Here is a 24,763-nt window from a genome sequence, read left to right on the forward strand (position 1 = left end):
TCAGATATTAAATAACAAAAGGAAAAGCATAAAAAGCATGAATATACTAGTTTTAACCTAAAGTGTGCACTAAAATAGTAGAAACTAGTAGATTCACGAGTTCGCTTGTCAATCAAGTCCTGAAGGTTAGTGGTAAGCAAACTTGTCTTGCTGTCCTCAATGGTGGCCCAAACCCGATGCTCGGCTTGAGCTCAGAGTTTAACCCCTCATTGCGGCAGAATAACAGAAATAGAGGTGGAGATAGGGAGGTGGAGGGTTGCCAGAAAAATTGTCACTGGGACTGCCCAATGAGTATATATGTGCGTAATGATGATTGACAGGACTGAATGATTAGGCTCCTTCTTAACCTACACTACCAGTCAAACTATTTTGTTTTTATGAAAGCCTCTTCTGCTCACCAAGCCTGCATTTATTTGATCCAAAATACAGCACAAGCAGTAAAATTTGTAAATATTTTTACTATTCAAAATAACTTTTTTCTATTTGAATAAATTTTAAAATGTAATTTATTCCTGTGATCAAAGCTAAATTTTCAGCATTATGTCTTCAGTGTCACATGATCCTTCAAAAAAAATCATTCTAATATGCTGATTTGCTGTTCAAGAAACATTTTTTATTATTTTTATCAATATTTAAAATAGTTGAGTACATTTTTTCAGCTTATCCAAAGATCAGCAATTTTTCTTAAATAAAAAGCTTTTGTAACATTACACACCATATTTTTTGTGAAAGAAATTGTAGAAATGTATACTTTCATTTAGCAAGGATGTTTTAAATAATCAAAAGTCATAATAAAGACAATGTTACAAAAAAATTATATTTCAGATAAATGCTGTTAACATAATAATAATAAATGTTTTTGCGCAGCAAATCAGAATATTAAAATGATTTCTGAAGGATCATGTGAGTGGAGTAATGATGCTTAAATTCAGCTTTGAAATCACAGGAATAAATTACATTTTAAATTATATTCAAATAAAAACAGTTATTTTAAATAGTAAAAATAGTTCAAAATTTTACAGTTTTTGCTGTACTTTGGATCAAATAAATGCAGGCTTGGTGAAGTGAGCAGAGGCGACTTCTTTAAAAAAATATTAAAAATCATACTGTTCAAAAACTTTTGACTGGTAGTGTACGTTTGGAACTTCATTTAGGTCTCATGTCTGGTTTTTGTGTTTGGTATACACGGTATACCAAGACTCCTTGTCTTTTTGCTTCACACCTGGTTAGGATTTGTTACGAAAGAGTGTTACATTGTTAGTAAATTATTATTCTCAGAATAAAGTATTTGTGAAAGAAAGAGGCAATGCAGAAAAGGACATTTAACCGTTGCCCTGAACACCAGATACCTGTGCTACCTAGTGTTTTATTCGCCATACTTCGTCCTTCTTGTAATGACGTATCATTCTTGTCCTGAATATACATCTTCCCTGTTCCCTTTTTCGCTCCCTCCGTGGGACCGCGTCTGCTCCCAAAGCTCTCTCTGGCCTATTTACGCCTGTCCTCTGTTCCATTTTTTACTCTCCCTTCCTCCCAGTGCATATTTTTGCTCCGAAATGCCTACGTCCTTGACCTTGCCCAGTCAACATCTCGAAAACACACATGAAGGTCCGCACACAGAACAAAAATACATCATCAATTGTCACTGGTTACATGTATGTGACAGTTCAGGAGATGCAACATGCATGAACCGGATGGATGTTTAGGGATTTCAGGGTGCAAATGGATTTAGACATGTAACAGGAAGTCTTCAGTCCCACAAACAAAGACATTAATTCTTAACAAACATTCAACGAACATTTAAACAACAAGAATTTTTATTTTAGCTATAACAAATCCCAGATGCTAGTCGAGAAGGGTGTATGCAACCAAGGAGTGGTGCTTCCTGTAAGCATGAATTTCAAGCAATTTCTTCTCGTAAATTAAAGCAGACCAATGAAACAAGAGCTTGAATTGCTGGCTCATTGCCTGCAAGAGTAATAACGAACAAGCCGCTGATGTACTCACTGGAGAGGGCCTTCTCGTAAGTCTTCCCCATGGCAACAAAGTTCCTTAAACAAGGGTTGAACTGCTCCATGATGGACTGAAACAGAAATAGCACAGCTTTAGTCAGCACAGCAGCAGTCACCATTTAGCAGTCATTCTCCAATGGGACAAACACAATGGCAAGTCACATCTCATACGGATTCAGATACAGTTGAGGTCAAAAGTTTACACCCTTTGATTCTTAATACTGCGTTGTTACCTAAATGATTCACAGCTGTGTTGTTTTTGTTTAGTGATAGTTGTTCATCAGTCCCCTGTTTGTCCTAAACAGTTAAACTGATTCTTTGGTTTTCCAGGAGTTTTTGTGTATTTTAACCCTTTCCAACAATGACTGTATGATTTTTCACACTGAGGACAACTTAGGGACTCATATTCAACTATTAGAGAAGGTTCAAATGCTCACTGATGCTCCAGAAGGAAAAGCGATTAATTAAGAGCCAGGGGGTGAAAACTTTTGAACAGAATGGAGACGTGTATGGAGGTATTTTTCTTATTTTGCCTAAATATCACATTTTTTTCATTTAGTACTGCCCTTCAAAATCTACAGAAGATAGTTACATGTCTCCCACAAGATAAAATAAAATTTCATATACAAAAAGTTTTCACCCCCTGGCTCTTAATGCATCCCTCAATGAGTCCCTTTGTCCTCCGAGTGAAAAGATGGATCTCAAAATCATACAGTCATTGTTGGAAAGGGTTCAAATACACAAAAATGCTGGAAAACCAAATAATTTATGGCACCTGAAGGATTTTTCTGAAGAACAGCAGGCAGTTTAACTGTTCAGGACAAACATGTGCCTTATGAACAACTATCACTAAACAAAAAAACACAGCTGTGGATCATTCAGGTAACAACACAGTATTAAGAATCAAGTGTATGTAAACTTTTGAATGGGGTATTTTTTATCAATTCAACTATTATTTTCTCTTGTGGACCATATGTAAACATATTTTATGTGAAATATCTTATTCAGGTCAGTACTAAATAAGCAATAACATGCATTTTGCATGATCCCTTTATTTAGCAGATTCTGAAAGGGGTATGTAAATTTTTGACCTTAACTTTAATTAAACCGGTGACCTTCTGTTTCTAAGTTTATATTACAATAAAGTAATTGGGGATAGGTTTGGATATGAAGATACATTGCATGTGCAGATACCAAGAAAAGATGGAGAGAGAGAGAGAGAAAGAGCGAGCCAGAGCTTGCACGCCCCCACCTTTCAGGACACTCTCATTAGTAAGACTCGGAGGGCATCATGCCAGTTGGGATTTGCCGTTTCTTTGTCGCTGGTGGGCACAGGATTGTGGGAGTGTGTGGAGATCTACCCACAGCCTGACTCACATAATCCAACATTAAGAGATGCCCTTTAAAATCTATTCATTTCAGCTGAAGCTCCTCAATGAGGAGACCTCTTCTTCTCAAAAGAGCTTTGCTGCTCCATTCAGAGTAAAATCTCATGCTATATCGTGACCTGACAAATTTGTTCTAAGAACATTTTCCCCAGAGTCACGTTGTTCTTGATTCTACAGGCTTTGAAAATAACAGGGCAGCATATAAAGGGACAGAGGAAGGGTTCAAAAAGAGTATACCAGGAGACAGAGTCTAAGAAGGTTGAAGAACAGAGGATGTAAAAAAAGAAAACAATAAAACACAGCACAATACAGATACTGTGGCAGCTGTGGAGAGAGAATGAAGCTATATGAATGGAAGTCTCCACTCTAGGTTTAACAGAATTGGAGTTGTTTATGAACTCAATTAAGGTCGACAGTAAACTGATTGCTTGGGAATATCCCAAATCCCTCCCCCCTCTGCTCCAGTTACAATGAAAGCAGGTTTCCAGTGAAAATGAGGACAAAGAGAGAGTTCTTCAATCTGTATGTGATGCTCCATAAATGGACTGTACCAAAAAAGGGGCATGCAATTAATACATTTTTTAAAATCTGAAATGTTTTTATTTGACAATATGAAATTAGAATAAATATTATGATATTTGTACACTATTTTCTATTATAAGTTCTCTGTAATTTTTTTAAACAGTTGTGTTAAACAGCAATCTTTTGAAATATTTTAGCAGCTTTGATCTTTAGTGTCACATGATTCTTCAGAAATCATGTAAAAATGTTGATTTGGTTCTCAAGTAGGGGTTGACCGATATGTGTTTTTTAGGGCTTTATTACAGATCAAGTAAAGCGATAACTGATATTTTGAACCGATATATGTGTCTGGTGTAAAAATGAAAATTAATGTCAAACTTAAGAATAAAATGGGCTCTGACAAAAACTTTTTTCAAATGCTTTTAAATTATTTTATTGGCAAATTGGTTTTGAAAATGACCGATACCAATAACCATAAAAATGCTTAATATCGGCAAGGCCGATAATCAGTTGACCCCTATTCTCAAGAAACATTTCTTAAGATTATCTTCCTTATTATCAATATTGAAAACAGTTGTGCTGCTTAATATTTTTGTGGAAACTGAAATGCATTTTATTTCAGGATTCTTTGATGAATAGGAAGTTTGAATCTTAGTCTCCCCAAGCTTTTGCAGGATAGTGTATATGTGACCCTGGACCACAAAACCAGTCATAAGGGTCATTTTTTTTAAATTTACACATCATCTAAAAGCTGAATAAATAAGATTTCCATAGGACAATATTTGGCTGAGATACAACTATTCGAAAATCTAAAAAATCTAAATATTGAGAAATACTGTCCAAATGAAGTTCTTAGCCATGCATATTACTAATCAAGAATTAAGTTTTTATACATTTATGGTAGGAAATTTACAAAATATCTTCATGGAACATGTTCTTAATATCCTAATGATTTTTGACATTAAAGAAAAATCAATAATTTTGACCCATACAATATATCGTTGGCTATTGCTACAAAAATACCAATGCTACTTATGACTGGTTTCGTGGTCCAAGGTCACATTTTTATAATTATTATATACACTTATAAATACACAAATAAAAGCTAAAAACAATATTGATAAGCTGAACAATGAAGAAAAAACTGAGAGCAGAAACAGACAGGGCAACTAACTCAACCCCAAATAAATGATTCATAAACCTCCTTGTCTTTCTCTCACTGTCACGTCTTATCTAACAACATCTCAACTCACAATTATTTCTTATGTAATTCATCATCTGCCACATGCAATCATACAGCCGAGTCTGTCCAGCGGTACTAATCTTGGTTATAAAATCCTTATAGAGGAAAAAGAAAACGCGGACCAACAAATAAACACCAGCAGAAGAGATGAGAAGGAAATAAAAGCACAGGAGAAATTCATGGCTGGGTGCAAACACAGCTGGCATGTTTTCATCAAGAAAGGAATTACACAAACATAGTTTGATAGACCTCACTGCACCACATTCCTATAAGATGAAAGCACATGATCGCATTCATGAGGTGAAATATACAACTGGTATTCATACAACGACCAGGGTGCTTTAGTAAAACATAATTGCTGAGCTGTATAATTTCAGTATAATATCATAACGTCCTACTTAAGTGCTGTGGTTAAACATAAAGCAATCACAAGGGAGTAAATGATCAGAATGCAATGCACTGCAAATCTCATCCATTCTATATACATTAGAAAGACTAAATATCACTAAGCCAAACTATTTTCCTCTCCCCAAACAGTTTCCAGAGAGCTCTGTCCTAGAGAAATCAGCATTATACATGAACCAGTGCCAAGCTGATGTCCACCCAACATCTAATCATTAAAAGCATTAAAAACACTCCACTGGGAAAACTCTCTTTTCTTGACTAGTCCCACAGCAATCAATCTATGTTTAACAAGCATGAACGAGAGCAACCAAACCCCCGATTAGGTGTCATTTTCTTCGGTGTGGCTCTGCCAGACACTAAACACAGATTACCATGTCATTTTTCAGCACTTCATTACAGACATGTTCATTAGGACGTAATTAATAGTCTAAACTAATGAGCAAGATTTCATATTGATGCATATTCTATCAGCCGGACCTCGTTCAAAAACAGCTGGGGGAATTTCTCGCTCCCCCTGAAATGAAGGTGCGCTTACATAAAATGCTTTAATTAGATAATGCAGATAGTCGCAGAAGGAAATGTATAATTTTCCCTTTTTTATAAATGAGTGCAGAATACCAAATGAAGCACCATTTCCACACTCCATTAACAGATATCCAACCACATCAGCAGAAATACGCAGCCAAAAATGTTCAGTGCATGATTTTCTGTGAAAACACGCACACAGTCTGGCTTTGTCATGGTAATATGTTGAGAAATGGAAGTACGGTTAGTATTTGTTGAACTAGCAGGGTTGTAAACATGCCTCATTTACCACAAACACACTCTTATAAACCTGCTACAACACAAACCTGTGGTGTGAAACTAATGCAGCTGCAGTCTCAGACCGCTTGGAGAAGATTGATGAATGTAATCAACTCTTGCGTCTGCGTGCGTGTGAGTGTGTGTGTGTGTGTGTGTGTGTGTGTGTGTGTGTGTGTGTGTCAGTCCAATAACAATCTATGCTTCAATGTCAGGTGGTTACACAAAAGTGGTCATTTTCATCTTTATGTAAACACAGTAAACCATGGTTAAAGCAGCCGTATGGCCACTGATGTAAGTTGCAGTCTGGTTAAGGCTTGCTGCTGTTCAGGGTTATGTAATGCTCTTGAGTCCTACAGCTTCAGGACTATTGAGTGGGGGAAATGGATAATGATGATGTGTATTAATCAGTGTGTCTGAGTAGGTTTTTGAACCCAAATGTCAGGGTTGATTTTCAAGGGCTAACCTTCTACTCAAAGCATTGCATTGCACTGTCAATTAATTTAATTGTGCAATGCTGGAAATTACCTAAAAATCAGTTCTGTAATTAATACGCTTGTCAGAATGATACACAGTGGGCCTTTGGACACTTACATCAGACTGTATGAATGTCACTGCATGACATTCAAACATTTTCACACTCCAAAGACACAAATTCGCAACTTTATGCCATTATTATGCAAGTTTATAGAGAACAACAAACTAAACGTGGGCAGGAAGTTTCACTCGCTAAATAACTAGAAGCTCAAGGTAATCCTGATTTTAAATACTGTATGTATTTTTCCAGCTAGACACGCTTTTGCTTGTTCAGAAAGACCCTTTGCACCTTGAAGCGCTGTGATTTACATATTGTAAGATCATCTAGTAAACAACACATTTTAGCTTTGTCTCACACATACACACTGTAAGAAATGTAAAAGCAATATGCAATGCATAGAGTGCCTACATCTTATGATCAGAAGCTTTATGTTCATACTTATGTACAGTTGAAGTTTACATACACCATGTAGAATCTGTAAAATGTTAATTATTTTACCAAAATAAGAGGGATCATATAAAATGCATGTTATTTTTTTATTTAATACTGATCTGAATAAGATATTTTACATAAAAGATGTTTAAAATATAGTCCACAAGAGAAAATAATAGCTGAATTTATAAAAATGACATACACTTGATTCTTGAAGTCCCTTGCTTGTCCTGAACAGTTAAACTAGCAGTTGTTCATCAGAAAATTCCTTCAGGTCCCACAAATTCTTTTTTTATTGTTATTTTTTTTAGCATTTTTGTGTATTTAAATACAAGGTGTAATAACATGCATTTTGTATGATCCCTCTCAGGGCTCGACATTAAGGCTTGTCCGCTTGTCCGGGACAAGTGGATTTTTTGTAGGACAAGTGGAAGAGAAAATTGGTTGTCCGACTGGACAAGTTAAATTTCAAACAAAATAAAATGCCATGTTAATTAACGTTATATGCCGTTAACGACAGAGCAGAACGTGCAGTGCAAACACCGAGCGGAATATTGAACAGAGAGCGCAGCGCGCCGACACACACACACACACACACACACACACACACACACACACACACACACACACACACACACACACGGAACGGAAAAGACCTGCTCGTGAAGTTACTGTACGTTCACACCGCCGCCGACTTGAGCTGCAAAGAAGCTCTGGCCGCCCCGTCAAGAACTCTTGTCAAAAAGTACGAGGAAGCTTGTTGACGCTTTGGCCGCTCTGACGTCGCTCTGACGTCTCTCTCTCTCTCTCTCTCTCTCTCTCTCTCTCTCTCTCTCTCTCTAAATTGCGATAAATTAATCTGTGCGACCTCAAATTACATTTGAAAGCATTTGTGCGAGTGAGAGAAATGAGTGTGGTGCGACTCGGTTTCAAAACTGTCGCTAGCCTAACTACTGACTAGAAGTACAAGACTAAAAGTCTTGATTAACGTATAAGTTTAAGAGACGGAAAGACGATCGCGATAGGTTTGGATAAATCTTCAAGGCAATGATGTCATTGAATAAATATGCACGCTGTACGTTTCAAAGTCAAAACGCTGCACGGATGTCTTCATATGAATGTATCTGACGGGAACAGACTGTCCTCAGAAACATGTCGTTTGCATTGTCATTTCATGTCTGATAAAACGGCGTTAGTGCTGGTTTGTGTACAGCTGTTACTATGGAAACCGTAGTATTTCAGCGCTCCTAAAGCACCCCCTCGTGACAAACAAATTAATTTATTTTCAATACATTTTTTCAGCTGTTTATGGTCAAATTATTGGAATTATCGATCCATGTGTAAGTGTGAAATAATTTAATTTGCCTTTTAAAAATCTAAACAATTAAGTAATACTAATGTTATATATCTTATATAAATAAGAAATTATATACTTGATTTATCCCTTTTAATGGTATAAAGGTTGAAATGCCATTGTATTAGATATTTTGTTTTTTGTGTCTGTATCTGAATTATAAATCATGTAATTTTATGGCTTGATATTCTACCGTACATTGTCCAACCCCACTCATACTGTTCATTTAACTTGTGCAGCTCTTAAAAAAAAGGATCATAAATTGCCTTAAATTGATATTTTAAAATTCTGCAGCTACACTAAATGGTGAAATAAAATTCTTTCTTTGATATTTATTTATATTTGTGTATTGAAAACATTTTTGATTGACATTTAGACTCCTATCTGATTTTCTATATTTTTAAAAAATTTCTTTTTTTTATTTGGGCTAGTTAAATTAATTTTTGGGCTATCAAATTCTGATGAGTACCTGCCCGAAGGGCTACCAGAGATTTTGACATTTTGCGAGCCCTGAGCCGTCAATCATTCCCTGTCACTGAAACTGTGCTCCGCTTAACTTAGAACCGGACGTTTTTCTCTCTCTCTCTCTCTCTCTCTCTCTCAACCAAACCCTGTTCCGGCGTTGCACAAACTGCAATTAGGGGTGTGTGAAATGACGATTTTATTTTTATTGTGGACAATTAAAAGGTTTCCACAATCTGCTTTTGAAGAAATATAGTATATTTCGTGCTACAGCGCACATTCTGTCAGATACAATTCTGCCGCCTCCGTGTCAATACAACGCGGCTCAGATAGCACATGTACGTCTGCAAGATGTCTGATAAAGATCTCTTGATCTGGAAAGCATCTGCTGTGTACAAACATCTGGCAGGCGTCTGTCAGATGTCAGTTAATCAGAATCGGCCATGAAGAATCAAGATCGGTGCATAACTAAAAAGAAATTGGGTGCTCCTACATTTTTTGGGATGCTCCTAACTTTTTAAAGTTGGGAGCACCAGTGCTACCAAGTAAAAAAGTTAATTTCGAGCCCTGCCTTACACCTACAGCACCATATGAGTTCAAACGGGAACGAAAATTTGTAACCAAATGGAAAGATGAATTCGACTGGGTTATTTATGAAGACGGAGAAATGTTCTGTGGCGTCTGTCGGATAGATAGTTTTATTTTTTTTCACCAAGAGTCACCACTACATCTGGTGATACACTGTGCACATCAGCGTGCAAAGTATTACTTTGTATTATACTATGAGTCTGGAGATCCTTCTACTGTTCCTTTCTACTTCTACGTTCCTTTCTACTGTTTCAACTGAATTGTATTAATATTGATAGTGTTTGGATGCTTTCAATGAATTCTGCATTAGCAAAAAAAAAAAAAAAAGTGATATTATAAATCTTTACCCGGACAAGTGACTTTTGTGCATGGACAAGTGAAACATAAATTTACTTGTCCGAAGGACAAGTGCCTCAAAAAGTTAATGTCAAGCCCTGCCTCTTATTTTGGTAAAATAATTAACATTTTGCAGATTCTGCAAAGTGTATGTAAACTTTTGACCAACTGTAGGTGTAAACATAAACTTTAATTTTGGATGCGATTCATTCTTATTAATTGATTTGACAACGCTAGTAATTATTAATCATAATGTCATTACTTGATCTTCTATTGAAAAGAGTAATCTTACTTTCTCAATAATTTGACTCAGATGTACGTCACAATACTGATAAAAGATCTCTTTTTAATTCTATTTAGTCGAACCAAAGGACTGGTATTTAACCTCTTCCTTCATAAAGCTTCTAGAAAACACAGAGTTGAGATCAGTATTACCATTTTATTACACTACGACGCTAACAGCAAGATTCTGATCTGAGATCTGGGTGTTCTGCAGAGGCTGCCTCCATCTTCCCACATGGACAAAGATGTTTGCATGTCCACTGCGGGTGCTGCAAGTCATTCAGTTACAGCTGTCTCACTCCTACAAGCCGCCCTGGCGCTGATCTTACCAATTTACATTTCAGATGAGGCTGTCTGTGTGCGTGCGTGGGTGTATGTGTGCCTGCGCGAGTTCACCGTGAACATCAGCACTGAGTGCATCCCACTTCAGAGTGAGCTTGGAGAGGTGAGATGGAGAGAGAATGACTTCCTTGCCCATATATGGTTGTGTCGGAATTCCCCCGCAATACTCTCTGCTACAGTGCATTCCTATTCCCCGCACGTTTGGATCGTACCATCGGATCGCAGCAGGAGGGGGAGTTTGTGCAGCTAGAACTTCTTACCTTTGACTGAAGGAACAGTGTGTTCCCCCTCTGTCCCAACACCTCAATCCATTCACAGAAAAGCACATGAGAAATGAGTGAATCACGATTTCAGTTTCAGTGAAAGGAGACAATGATGAATACGGCTGAGATGCGTGTGCTGCTACATGTGTCTGTCTATAATGAATGTATATAATGGGGGGGTGTGTGTGTGTGTGTGTGTGTGTGTGTGGATTCCTGCAGTTTCGTCTCTGTTGGTGTACCTTCCCATGAGATCTCGAATGAAATGTCACAGCAGAGATTGCAGCATTTCCCAATTATCCCCTCCTGTCTCAAACACACATACGTCAAACCGTTCCCCTTCCTCTCACCTTCAATCAGTGTCTCTCATTCTACTGTATTCCTCCTCTTGCCCTCTCTAACTGTGAAAAACACCAAAATAAAAATAAGAAATTATATTTTGCTTGTCCATTAGGGTTTTTTTTTTCCATTATAAGGTTTTCATGACAATTAAATTCTCATTACTATAATGCAAAAAACTAATTCTTATTACTTCAATATACTGTAATACTAAAAATACTGTAATATAGTTAAATGTTTAGATACACAATGTAAATTATTTTATTTAGTGCTGACCTGAATAAGATATTTTACATAAAAGACATTTACATATAGTCCAAAAGACAAAATAATAGCTGAATTTATCAAAATGACCCTGTTCAAAAGTTTACATACACTTCATTCTTGAAGTCCCTTGTTTGTCCTGAACAGTTAAACTGGCCGCTGTTCATCAGAAAATTCCTTCAGGTCCCACAAATTCTTTTCAGCATTTTTGTGTATTTGAATACATTCCTACAATGAATATATGATTTTGAGATCCATCTTTTCACACTGAGGACAACTGAGGGACTCATATGTAATTATTACAGAAGGCTCAAATTCTCACGGTGCTCCTGAAGGAAAGACAATGCATTAAGAGCCAGTGGGTGGATTCTTAATACTCAGTTGTCCTCAGTGTGAAAAGATGGATCTCAAAATCATACAGTCATTGTTGGAAAGGGTTAAAATACACAAAAATGCTGAAAAACCAAAGAATCACTAAATCACTAAACCAAAAAACACAGCTGTGGATCATTCAGGAAACAACACAGTATTAAGAATCAAGGGGATGTAAACTTTTGAATGGGGTCATTTTTTAAAAATCCAACTGTTATTTTCTCTTGTGCGCTACATGTAACTGTCTTTTATGTTGGATATCTTATTCAGGTCAGTACTAAATAAAAAATAACATGGATTTTGTATGATCCCTCTTATTTTAGTAAAATAATTTATATTTTGCAGATTCTGCAAGGTGTATGTAAACTTTTGAGTTCAACTGTATATATATATATATATATATATATATATATATATATATATATATATATATATAGTATGTAAAATATAATTTCATTTTTTTTCTTTTGATTCGTGCCTGAAATATCAGATGAATATTCTCAGACATTTCTTAATAATAGCATGAGATTAGGGCTGCAACTAACGACTATTTTAATAGTCGACTAGTCACCGACTATTGAAACGATTAGTCGACTAATCGGATAATTATTCAATTTTTCTCAAATTTAGCATGAGATTGCTTTAATTATGTGGAAAATTATAGTAAATACAAGAAAGAAGGGGGTACTTCAATGAAAAATGCATATTTTATTGAACTTTGCTGCTGATAGGCCAATTCATACTAAAAGTAAATAAAAATGCCCTGTCTAAAACCATTTAGGCACAGTAATCGGTCAGTACAGACATAAATGCATAAATTAAGAAACTCTATAATCTTTTTAAAGGACAGGCACATTTGTTTTATAAGAAAAAATAAATTAAAATCAAGTAAACATTTTCTTCCTGTAAACCAGGGGCAGGCACATCAGCAGCAATAATACCGTAAACAAACATGTATATCCAAAACAAAACGTATTGGCTTCCATGTTATTTAAATCTTACCGAGGCCAGCCAAACTGGTTTCATTTAACTGTCCGACGTGCTTTCTCTTTAAATGTTCGTGCATCACAGAGGTGCTGCCGTGATGCACAAGGACTGCTTTACAAACCATGCAGGTAATCTTTTTATTCGCCGTAGCAGGCTAAAATGCTCCCAAACTTTATGCCTGTTTCACACATACTCAGTCTGCATTGCGTCTACAGTCCGTGTGCGTTACGTATGCGGTGCAGAAGCAGCACGGCCTCGTTTTGCGCTCACACAGAACGCGTTTACAGTCCGTACATTGTGAACGTTGTAATCCGTTAACATGGGTGTGGAAAAAAAATACGCACTGCAGACGGAGTATGTGTGAAACGGGCGTGTTTTGGTACGCGCAGCTGCTGCATTCAGTGCATTGGACGCCGCCATTTCTGTATGTTATCGCTCAGCATAGAAGCTAATGCCTATGTGCGACTCTCGGCAGAGAGATGCCTCACTCGGTCGGAGAAAACATGTCTGGCGACAACATCGACAATGAAATTCATTGTCGACTATTTCTATTATCGATTTTTGTCGACAACGTCGACGAATCGTTGCAGCCCTACATGAGATTCACCCCGTTAGACTGCTACCACATCATTTGCAAGGTGAATTTGCAATTTGTGGGACAACCAAGACAAATATAGAATCTCATCACTGTAACCTTACACGTTTGTGCATCAGGGATATTGAAATTTCTCTCATTCCTTGCCAATCCACCTCCGTCCTCACTCTGGTACCCACTCAAACCACTCCACCTGGCAGGCATGACAGTAGTAGGCCATACGTTTGCCCTGCCAGTATCTATTCATAACAGGCATGACAGAAACAGACCGCTCACATTATATCCATAATGGCTGCCAAAGGACCCACATTAGCCCACATTAGAATGGAATTAAGTGGGATGGACCCAAAATATTGTCACATAAGCAGATCACCTTTGAGTTTGAGAGAAAGCTATCACAGCCCTGAAAATAAATGTCAAAAGAGATGCATTAAGGACCAAAATACTCTGAGCATTTGTACCATTAGATATGTTTTATCAATAAATCTGGAGTGGTTTTTAACATCAAGCTCCTGTGAGAGGTACAAAATGTTATTTCAACCATTGTTTTAATGAATTTCTTTATAATCACTCAGACTTTAGAGGCCATTAAATTCTAAATGATTATAAAAGGATTCATTAGAGCACACAGATGTCTCTGTTTAGTGCTCTAGGAGTCTATCTGTGTGACTTTTATATGAAAGGCAAAAACATTTTGTGCCTGTGAGGACACAATAATCTGGTGCGCTGCTGGCAAAATAAAATCTTGCCCTCCTCTTTTTCTCATTCACTCTTTCATCATCGCTGACATTCAAACAGCTGGCCTGCCTCTCACCTACAAATCACACAGAGACAACAGTGCCGTCTCTCTCTCCATCTGGGTATACACATAAAACACTTTTATCTGGTTACTACCAACCCTTGGCTCTAACCCCTAACTTTAACCACAACACCACACCAACAAAAATACAATGTCATGTTATACTAAGCACTGACTAAAGGCCTGTTGACACCAAGAATGATACTGCAAGGATGATCGTCTACTACTTATTAAAAGTTCAAGCTCTTTAATGTAGAATGGATTTTGATTGTCTGTCAATGTTTTTTTATCATTAATCAGCTTAAAACATTTGTTCTAAAAGTGATTCCAATGATATTGGTCATCTGTGCTGTTATTAGGGCCCTATGATTTCCGCAATGCGGAAAATGCAGACAGAATGGCTGAAAGCAGTCATAAAAATGGAATTTAGGGTACTGTATAATGCAGAATGTCACAGAATTTGATCAATTTTGATGAATAAATCAAAACTAGGTCTACACACTTAAATCAAAATGTGTCTGTAAATTTTAAGCTGCATAAATACAATTTAAATTTGCATCTTGCATGTTCTTTTTGTCTCTGAGTAAATTTTGTTGTCATGAATGTGTCTGCTACGCACATACTGAAGCACATGTGACACTTACAGTGTTTTAGCCTCTGCCATCTTAATATATGAGAACATGAACACATAAACATAATCTCAAGGACTGCTCTGAGAGTCACTTCATGAGTATTTTACTGTTTCTTTTGAGAAAAACTACCAGAAACTTAAAGGTCTTTACAGCAATCCGTTAAAATAGGTTTAACTTGAAGAAATTGTGACAGAAATATATTACTTAATGTAATAGTACTACTACTACTACTACTACTACTACTACTACTACAATTATTATTGAAACATTATTGTTTAAGTAATATTTACCAGATAAATGTAAATACACAACATTGGTATTTCAGAGAGAAAAAAAATTTAATATATAAATATATATATATATATATATAGTAATCTTAGTAATTTTAGTAATTTATATATATATATATATATATATATATATATATATATATATATATATATATATATTTATTATATATATATAAATTACTAAAATTACTAAGATTACTAAAATTTAACGAAACCATTACAATAGAATCCAGAAAATGAATGGAAAACACAGGATTTGGTAAATAATAAAACTGAATTTTAATAAAAATGAATTTTATAGGCCTTAAAAGTGCATTTTTGTTAAACTTTTATTAAATTGCAGTTAAATTGTGTAAGTTTCATGATTTCAATTAATTTGAAACGCTTTTCAGTTCATATTTTTTTAATTTACCAATAAAAACAGAGTCTAGAAAAATGGAATTTAAAAAAAATTGGGGAAAAAAAAGAATTTGGAAAAAAAATTATCATTATAGTCATTATAGTTGTTGTCTTTGGTGTGAATGACATGTAAGCCTATATTATGTGGAATTACTAGACTTAACCATTTATTTTGTCATAAAATAGATGCCAGTAATTGCTAAATGACAGCTCTGCATGTAAGGTCGCTCTCAATGAGTGCTGAAGAGAAATGAATCAAACAAGGAGTGCAGGAGTGGCTCATTACTTATTTTATAAATTATGTTATTATAACTACATAATGTATTGATATGAGTACAGAAACAGCTTTAGAACTAATATTAATTTGAATGATGAGCCAATCAGAAACTGTTAACACTGATCCAGATTCATTTATCTAAACATTAGCCAATATATAGTCCGGGTTAACACATATGCCTCTCATTACTAGATGGATTTCAGATGGACAAAAAATTAAACGACAAAATTAACAAAATGTAATTTTTATTAAATGGCTATTTAATATTATAAGTTTCATGATTTCAGTTAATTAGACATGTTTTTTGATGAATAAACTCTAATTTAATCATTAAAACTGAGTTTAGAAAAATTAAAAAAGACAAAAACTGAATCCAGAAAAATTAAAATGGAAAAACAAAATTTGAGAAAAAAACTAAAAATATTTCACAGGGCCTTAAAATTTTAATTTTGGTTAAACTTCTAATAAATGGCACTTTAATATTGTAAGCTTCATGATTTCAGTTAATTAGACATGTTTTCTGATTAATAAAATTTAAATTAATCAAAGTTTAGAAAAATTAAAACTTTTGGATTCATATCCAATAAACTGTGAAAATGTATTTTCAATGTAGAAAAACAACAACAGAGGTCACTGTGGTATTCAGCAAGAGTCCAGAAAGCAGGACATAAATTAATAAATAAAACATGGCATAATGAAGAAAGGCGGCACATTCATAATGCGGCCATCTGTAAGAACCAGGTTTTTGCATAAAGTCGTAAGCTTTGCCCTTTACGGAGCTTTTATGATCTACTTCTCTATGTCTCAACTAAGAATCCCATTCTCTTTAGAGGTACAGAGACAGTCAAAAACACAGACGCAAAAACACACAGTCCAACAGCTTTCGTCCAACATGCTGTTAAGCTACCATCTGTCTTCGATCTGACAGTTTACAGCACAAAAACAAACACACAAAAAATTATTTAGGACAGCTTTTTAATGACATCTATATTCTTTTAAGGCTCTCCAGATGACTTGGACTGAGATAAGAGGAAAAGTTGAAACTAGGGCTCGTTATATAACGCCAAAACCAGGGCGCAATGGGACGCATACTGTGCTTTTCTAATTGCCATGCATATGAGTTTGGGAAATAAAAACACAGTTTATAAACGAAAAGCCTATTGACCTCACCCAATACCCAGAGCAAACCCGCACCGCCCTGACAATCCACTTCATTTTATTAAGAACACACACCTGAACACAAAACAAACACACACACAGAGATATTGTTGATTTTGGAACCAGGTAGAGATCCTTCAAACAAAGAAACTGCTCTAAGTACTGTTTCGTTGTCATTAAATGTGACTTAAAGGTGATCGTTGACCGTTTTACCAGTAGTATTAGTCATCTGTTTGGAGGGTAAAGGGACAAAAAATATATATATATATATATATATGTGCAATTGAGACACACTATATTGCCAAAAGTATTGGTACACCCCCTTCTAATGAACAGGTTTGACTATTTTAGTAATTCAAATTACTGTACAAATCTCAATGTTTAAGCATATAATTGTATTCTAGGGAATTGTGTGCTTCTAATTTTATAGCAACAGTTTGGATAGGAGCCTTTTCTATTCTAACATGACCACACCTCTGTGCATAAGGCAATGTTAATAGAAAAATGATTGATTCAGTCAATGTGGAAGAACTTGACTGGTCTGCAAAAAGCCAAGTCATAATCCCAGCTGAACACCTCTGGTGTGACTTTAAATGCAGACCTTGAGCTAAAAACTCATCACCAAACACCAACGACTTGTATGTATGGGTACAGTCATTTTAGACAAATCCAAAACTGTTGCAACAGAGATGGAATTACAATTTTTAAATGCAATAAGTGTGTTTCCATATTTGTTGCCACAGTTTTGAAAGTGCCTTTTTCTGTTCTAAAGAAGGGGGTGTCCCAATACTTTTGTCCCATGTAGCGTATGTACAAGTCATTGGTGATGAGTTTTTGGCATTTCATTTAAAATCACACCAGAGGTGTTCAGCCGGGATTAGGGCTTGGCTTTATGCAGACCTCTCAAGTTCTTCCCGACTGACTGAATCAATCATTTCTTTTTGAACCTTGCCTAATGTCATGATAGAATAGAATAGGGTCCTGTCCAAACTGTTACTATAAAATTAGAAGCACACAATTCCCTAGAATATCATTATATGCTTAAAATTGAAGATTTGTACTCATGAAAATGACTAAAGTAGTCAAACCTGTTCATTAAAAGGGGTGTCCCAATACTTTTGGCAATATAGTGTATCTACACCAAAGAAGTGCAGGCCAGTAAGAGGCCACTTCAAGCGTGGACATGTGGACAAGTTGTGGGCAGTGCAGCGTGGTACGAAGGAAACAGCCTCCAAACAGATGACAATATCTTTGAGGTCTGAGTGTCCTACTCACCGTGGGCACACACAAAGCTGAACTCACTCACAACCCCTACGCTTTGGCAGAGGCACATTCTCACAACCCAGACCGTTCGGTCTGCGAGACACTACCCACACGGAGACAGAGGCACATGCACGTACTGACACACATACTCCATTGGCCGTGAGACACTGCCCACACACACTGGCAGATGCAGGCTGAGTCACTCGTAAGTGCAGACGGATGGATTTGAGCTCCCAGGGTCCTGTGGGATTACTAAGCAGCTGCCAGGCGTACACACAAACATACATATCGACACACTCCCGAAATCACACATGAAGTAGGACAAAGAATAGTAGTCTTTAACATAAGACATGCAATAAATGATATGAATTTCTACAGATTTCCACAAAACTGACATGCCTGTCATTCAGCATCTACACACACTTTGCACCTTTTGTGCCCTTTTTCCCAAAAATCAGTGTAGAAAATGTGACAAACAATATTTCTCAAATGTGACCCTGGACCACAAAACCAGTCTTAAGTCGCTGGGGTATATTTGTAGCAATAGCCAAAAATACATTGCATGGGTCAAAATTTTTGATTTTTCTTTTATGTCAAAAATCATTAGGAAATTAAGTAAAGATCATGTTACATTAAGATTTTTTGTAAAATTCCTACTGTAAATATATCAAAATGTAATTTTTGATTAGTAATATGCATTGTTAAGAAATTAATTTGGACAACTTTAAAGGTGATTTTCTCAGTATTTTGATTTTTTTGCACCCTTAGATTCCAGATTTTCAAATAGATGTATCTCGGCCAAATATTGTCCTATCCTAACAAACTATACACCAATAGAAAGCTTATTTATTGAACTTTCATATGATGTATATATCTCAGTTTTGTAAAATTTAACCTTATGACTGGTTTTGTGGTCCAGGGTCACAAATATATTTGCATAAGGACCTAGCTTTTACTTTGGATATCAAGTAGCCAGCCTAACAGTAGCAAAATTGTACAAAAGTAACCACAAAAAAGAATGAAATTCAATAGGCCCAACTATACTAGAATACTAGTTTAAGTGGTTTACTACTAATTCAAGTGAATCCACTTACTACCTAGAATACTAGAACAATTTGTTCATGGTTTGAGAAGCCCATTTGGTCTGAGTAATCCATCTATGTTGGCATCTCTCAAATTTGGCTACGTCCTACTAAGAAACAGAAGAATTTTGATTTCCGTGATGCAGTAAATGCAGGTGTAATTGTGAAATCCATAAAACAGAATTTACTGTATAATGCAGAATGTCACAGAATTGTCATATATACAGAAACTTAAAGGTCTTTTTTACAAAATAAAAGTTTGGTTTAACTTGAAGAAACTGTGACAGAAATATTACCTAATGTAATTATTGTACTAGTATTACTAATTAAAACTATTACTTTTACTAAAATAGGAATATTTACCGGAAAATTATTTAAAACATTTATTTAGCAGAAAAATGTAAATACACAATAATAAAGTTATTTTTTCTTATAAAATCTATGAATTAGTGTTGCTTTTGATTATTAATATTTAATGAAACCATTAAGATGGAATCCAGAAAAATTTATGGAAAACAGAATTTGAGAAAAAATAAAACAGCAAAATTAACAAAATGTAATTTCGTTAAACTTTTAATAAATGGCTATTTAATATTATAAGTTTTATGATTTCAGTTAATTAGACATGTTTTTTGATAAATAAAATCTAATTTAATCATTAAAACTGAGTTTAGAAAAATTAAAACAGAAAAAAAAACTGAATCCAGAAAAATTAAAATGGAAAAACGGAATTTTAGAAAAAAATAAAAAATATTTCACAGGGCCTTAAAAATTATTTTTTTTGTTAAACTTCTAATAAATGGCTATTTAATATTGTAAGTTTCATGATTTCAGTTAATTAGACATGTTTTTTGATTAATAAAATTGAATTTAATTATTAAAACTGAGATTAGAAAAACTTAAAACTGAAAAAACTGAATCCATAAAATTTAAAATAGAAAAACGGAATTTGAGAAAAAAATAAAAATATTTCACAGAGTCTTAAAAATTATTTTTTGTTAAACTTTTAATAAATTGCTGTTTAATCTTGTAAGTTTCATGACTTAAAATTAATTAGACATGGTTTTTGATTAATACATTGTTATTTAACCATTAAAACAGAATCTAGACAAATTTAAACAGAAAAAAAATTAATCCAGAAAAATGTAAAAAACGGATTTCATAGGGCCCTCTTTGGTGCATCACTACAAAATAATGCAAAGCAAGGATGTCAAACTCAGTTCCTATAGGACCACAGCCCTGCAGAGTTTAATTAAAAACAGTTAACCAACTAATCAAGGTCTTCAGGATTACCTGAAAACTAAAGGTAGGTGTGTTGAAACAAATTGTGTTGGAGCTAAACTCTGCAAGACTGTGGCCCTCCAGGAGCTTGGTTTGGCAGAGTTTTACCAGACTCTCAACCTTTGATATCAACAACCAAAGATACAGCGACCATTTTCTCAGCCCTTTGTAGTAGTTGATAAGCCTACATATTTCGCTACCTCAACAATGAATGATAACCTTGCATTGTATATTATGATTTGCGTTCAACAGTTTTTCGTCCTGATGTCCGTGACAGAACAGACCAGCATTTCTGGGTCACAACCCTCTGGTTGTGAACCGCTGATGTGAAAGATGATGCCTGATGCTGTCAAATGGCCCACTACTTCATTTTTTTCTATCTGTGAGTGCAGTTTATCGCTCCGCTTCATCCGCTGTCTCTTTATTTCTTATAATAGAGAACCCCACTGGGGCCTCACAATACCCATAATTATACAAATCACAGAGCCTAAAGAAGCCAAGAGACCCAATGAGGAATGAATATCCTCCCACTTAGAGTCTGAAAGAACAAAACAACCTTAATGCTCAAAGCTAGAGGTAACATTGGCCATGACTTCTCACTGAGTTCTCAACTCTCAAAGCTACAGGACATTAAAATAATGATCCCTAATAGAAAATCGTCTACCGCTGATTATTTTCTAAACTGTCTTAATATAGGTTTTTGAAGTAGTAGATTTAATAAATTATGGGTTAATCCTACATACAATCATCCTATCTATGATCGAAAATTGGAAATACGTAAGCTTGATGTCTTTAGTTAATCCTAAAACAATCAATCAAGTACAATCCACTAGGAAAATGTCAAATTTTTCATCAAAGGTCATTATATTGGAAATGGTTTCACTGTAAATACATTGAAACTTCTGCCTTTGACAAGAAGATAATACTAATGCATGCAAAATAATCCTGAAGGAGGATTATGTGGTCAAGAAACACCCAGTTATTAAACTAAAGCTTTTCTTTTGGCTGGTTACACAACTTTTCTAAGCTCGTGAAAAATGTTTCTCCAGACTCAAAGACTTACAGTACATGGCAACTAACTTCCTCCTTCAGATATTATCACAACCTTGTTTTAACTTCCACCTCACGAGCCTTTCTAAGTTAGAACAGCATTCCTGTTAGCTTACATACTATATGCACTCGTGTCAAATGTGGTTTTCATTTCCTTATAAACACACAGGCACATGTTTGACTAATCACATGTTTTTTCTAAAGCCTATATATACACTATGTACTCCAGTCAGTATATGCAGTATATGACTTTGCATATTTACTACCAGTCAAAAGTTTTTGAACAGTTAGTCCCACCTCAGTCTCTTCTGCTCACCAAGCCTGCATTTATTTGATCCAAAGTACAGCCATACAACGGTAAAATTCTGAAATATTTTTACTATTCAAAATAACTATTTTCTGTTTGAATAGATTTTAATTTTTATTTATTCCTGTGATTTCAAATCTGAATTTTTAGCATCATTACTCCAGTAAAATTATCCTTCAGAAATCATTCTAACATTCTGATTTGCTTTATATAAATCTTACAATGTTACAGTTTTATATAATGTTACAAAAGCTTTTTGTTTCAGATAAATGCTGATCTTTGGATCTTTCTATTCATCAAAGAATCCTGAAAAAAATTACTCAACTGTTTTAAATATTGATAATATTAATAATAATAAAAATGTTTCTTGAACAGCAAATAAGCATATTAGAATTAGATTTCTGAATGATCATGTGACACTGAAAGCTGGAGTAATGATGCTGAAAGTTTAGCTTTTAGCTTAGATCACAGGAAAAAAAATACATTTTTGAATATATTTTCAAACAGAAAACAGGTATTTTAAAAAACTAAAAATATTTTCAAATTTTTCTAAAAAACATTAAAAATCCTACTGTTCAAAAACTTTTGACTGGTATTGTATATGCAAAGTCATATACTTTCAAGTTTAGTTTTTGACAACATCAAACCACTAAAAATGCAAGTATATATTATCATATATGTTACATAATTTAAAAATTATATATAATGTAGCATACTTTATCTGAAACTATTTTATACCATTTTTATCAACATATTGTTTTAATTTAAAATATAATTATAATCATACAAGTTTTATCACCTCATATTTTTTACTATTTGTTCATTAAAAAACATTGTCACACTGCAGCATTACATAGATTAATAAAAGGCATGATATTTGTCATCACATTCACATAGGACAAAATGTCCTGCATATGCCATGATGTCTCATTTTCACATATCACAATGAAATATCACCTTCAAAAGTGCATTTGCTACATGGTTTCAGGCAAAACACTCGGTTTTCCTCTGACCCCAAACAAAAAGTTAAAAGCTCAGAAAAACGCTGCCTCTGTCCAAGTAATAATAGTGTCCCTTCATTCTCCAGCCAAGGATATTAGCTCCATGGGTTGGAATTAACAGCCTAAACATTAAAGTCCCTTAACAGATGTCTGCAGGATTGGACTAACACGCTTCACTGGGTCAGTCTCAGCAGCCACCAAGGTTTAGTTTGGTGAGTCAGGTGGTTTCAAAGAGGTACGCTACAACAGACATGAGCTCCACGAGGGAAACGCTGGCAGAGAAAAGAAGTAAATGGACGTTCTTGTGCGTGTGCTGTGGGGATCCATGGAAGTGCATTAGTAACTCTTTCCTGATGGGACTCAGATATGCTCCATCTGTTTTACACAATCAGTTTCGTACCACATTACCAACCGAGAACTCATTTAGAGCAAAACAAATCCATGGTTACAAACACACACTAACACACTAACACTTTCAAAGCCAGGGCAAACAATTAAGCTTTTCAAAAATTCCAAAAATGAAGTTACTACAACACTTGAAATGTTTACTTTCTACACATACAAGTGATGAAATCAGACTAGGCACCCGAAACTCACATGTCCCAGTGAAGTACAGAGGACAGATTCAAGTATTTGGCTAAACTGGTTCTACACTGAAACCAGCTATTTCTGCTGTTAATTACAGGAGCCTCTAGTTTGCATTATTTAAAGGGATATGTCACTACAAAATATACATTTAGCCATTATTTACTTAGTTAGAATCACCGATTCAGTCACCAATCACAATATAAGAGCCGTCATATACTGCCTACGATTTCAGCTTGTGTCCCAGAAAAGAAACTGACACGTTTGTAACAGCATGAGAATGAGTAAATGATGACACAATGTTCATTTCTGAGTGAACTGTCCCTTTAAGCAAGTTATTAATCAGCAAGTAACTTTTAAAAAGAAAACCTTTGTATTTAAATGTTGTATCAAGGTTACAACATGAATGAATAACGCTGGGACAGATTATATAGAATATAATAAATGCAGAGAAATTGTATAAGGCTGCCTGATACAATAATAGTGAAACTCACCTTATAGACATTCTCCGTTATACGGTGCACCTCGTCGGTCCGGGACATTTTGGAAGCTTGAGTCAGAACCATAGACGAGAATTTGAATTTCTACCGCAGGATAATGTTTCCGAGAAAACACGGGAGGAGGAGAGGATGAGAAGGAGGAGGAGAAGACACTGTTTCACTCAAACAGAGAGTGTCGGTGGCAGAGGATGATGCGGGAGCTTTTATATGGAACTCTCTCACTGGTGCCCACGCGCAGCCGCCGGAGTGGCGGGAATCCACCGTACGCGTTTATCCTCGTCACTGGAACTGCGCTGGATATTCAAACGGACTCCGCCTCTCCTTGTTCACCTTCTACGCTGAGAGCGAGCGGCGCGACGGGAACAGGAGCGTTCGCTTGACCATAAAACGCGGACAGTGACAGAGCTGCGGATGTGAGACCATTTACTACAGCAATGTGTGGCGTGCCTGCAGTGTATACTCTTGTCATAATAGAGTGGTGTCCGGAACAGTCTGTTCCTGAATTCTAGGACCCCCTCTTTATTGGGGGATTTTGATTCATTTCAGTGAACTGAATCTTTGAATCCCTCTTCACTAAAAGATCCCTTTCTTCAGTTTACGTCGTTCGCCAGTAGGTG

General features: G+C 35.4%; 1 protein-coding gene across 7 annotated transcripts in view; it reads right to left on the reverse strand.

Annotated features, from left to right (window-relative positions):
• The window catches only part of baiap2b (BAR/IMD domain containing adaptor protein 2b), a 69,761-nt gene extending 45,223 nt beyond the window's left edge, over positions 1–24,538 (reverse strand). For 4 of the 7 annotated variants that reach the window (XM_073827807.1, XM_073827811.1, XM_073827810.1 and 1 more), the window contains exons 1-2: positions 24,141–24,536; positions 2,008–2,083 (exon numbers count right to left, since the gene is read on the reverse strand). In XM_073827807.1, coding sequence (XP_073683908.1) covers positions 2,008–2,083; positions 24,141–24,212 — 148 coding nt within the window. In that variant the 5' untranslated portion in view covers positions 24,213–24,536. Of the gene's footprint in view, positions 1–2,007; positions 2,084–24,140 lie in introns of all 7 variants that reach the window. The other 3 variants (XM_073827813.1, XM_073827812.1, XM_073827808.1) reach the window with 3 other exon arrangements.
• Between the last annotated feature and the right edge of the window lie 225 nt (positions 24,539–24,763).

This window comes from Garra rufa, chromosome 22 (genome assembly GCF_049309525.1).
Source record: "Garra rufa chromosome 22, GarRuf1.0, whole genome shotgun sequence".
Taxonomy (NCBI): Eukaryota; Metazoa; Chordata; class Actinopteri; order Cypriniformes; family Cyprinidae; genus Garra; species Garra rufa.